This window comes from Lolium perenne, chromosome 1 (assembly GCF_019359855.2).
Source record: "Lolium perenne isolate Kyuss_39 chromosome 1, Kyuss_2.0, whole genome shotgun sequence".
Classification (NCBI taxonomy): Eukaryota; Viridiplantae; Streptophyta; class Magnoliopsida; order Poales; family Poaceae; genus Lolium; species Lolium perenne.
Genome location: NC_067244.2, coordinates 238,858,846 through 238,859,899, shown reverse-complemented (window position 1 = coordinate 238,859,899; position 1,054 = coordinate 238,858,846). Strand labels below are relative to the sequence as shown.

At 47.8% G+C, this 1,054-nt stretch overlaps 1 protein-coding gene across 1 annotated transcript; it reads left to right on the top strand.

The window, feature by feature from the left end:
- The first annotated feature begins 340 nt into the window (after positions 1-340).
- LOC127318562 (uncharacterized) lies at positions 341-827 on the top strand. Its single transcript, XM_071824873.1, has 2 exons — positions 341-517; positions 618-827. The coding sequence occupies exons 1-2, from the start codon at positions 341-343 to the stop codon at positions 825-827; spliced, it is 387 nt and encodes a 128-aa protein (XP_071680974.1).
- The last annotated feature ends 227 nt before the right edge of the window (positions 828-1,054 follow it).

Here is a 1,054-nt window from a genome sequence, read left to right as displayed (position 1 = left end):
GTCAAAGCCAGTTTGTGTTTCTCTAAAAAATCAAGATTAAGTTTTATGGACAAACTCTTTATTTTTTATAAAGTAAATTATTTTCAGTGGATTTCAAATAAGACATGCACAATTCTAGTAAAGGATTTATAAAACATGAATAAATACATGCATAAATTTGGAAAGACGATTGTTCATTCAATGGTATAATTAGCATCTTAAAATTTGAAGTGTTTTGGTTATTGCACGTTTCTTTTTTATTTAATTTATGTGTAAGCTTCAGTTAAGAAGAAATCAGAACGTGAAGCACATTCAGCCAACTTAGCTTCACTTCATAGCCTACACCGCCCATTCCGCCCCCATGGCGTTCTTCCCGCCACTGCACGTCGTGGAGGATGTGCTCGGATTACTCCAGCTCCTCAGCGACGGCGCCGAGTACACCTACCCTCCCCCGACCCCGACCCCGCCGCCTGCCAGCCCGTCGTTCAGTGGAAGGACGTCGTGTCGTGTGCCGTGTGCGAAGCCAGCGGCGACGTATGCAAGTTCCGCGTGTACAAGCCAGAGGGGGCCTCCTCCTCTTCCGGGGAGAAGCTCCTGGCGATCGTCAACTACCACAGAGGTGGGTATATTATGGGCAGCTAGCTTCAACATGCCCTGCTTCTTCGATGGACGGCCTCCAGCTCCTACCGATGCTCGTCAACCACTCAAGGAGAGATGGGCCGGGTAAGTCGGTGGAGCTCATGAAGTTCCAGGGGCAGGACCACGGGTTCCTCTCCGTCGAGCCGTACGGCAATGCCGGGAGCGAGGTGGTCTGCCTCAAGAAATGGTTTGACTACGTTGATCGTTAGCCGGATAGGTGGCTCGATTTCATGTTGCCTCATGGAGTCCCGTGTGTCAATCAAGTTACAGTAGTAGGAGTATAACATGTGATGATTTTCTTTCTATTTAAAGGATCTTTTGCTACCTACAATACTATCCTATATCACTCACCCACGGAAGATCCACGCTAATTCTGGAAAGTTCTCCTAGCTCCTAGGTGGTTCACACAACTGAACCGGGCCAGACTTGATCTGTG

Excerpts from the sequence above, each read along its gene's own strand:
- LOC127318562 (XM_071824873.1), top strand. The coding sequence starts at position 341 with ATGGCGTTCTTCCCGCCACTGCACGTCGTGGAGGATGTGCTCGGATTA. Across the intron at positions 518-617 it reads CGAAGCCAGCGGCGACGTAT|CTAGCTTCAACATGCCCTGC; the intron begins GCAAGTTCCGCG and ends TATTATGGGCAG.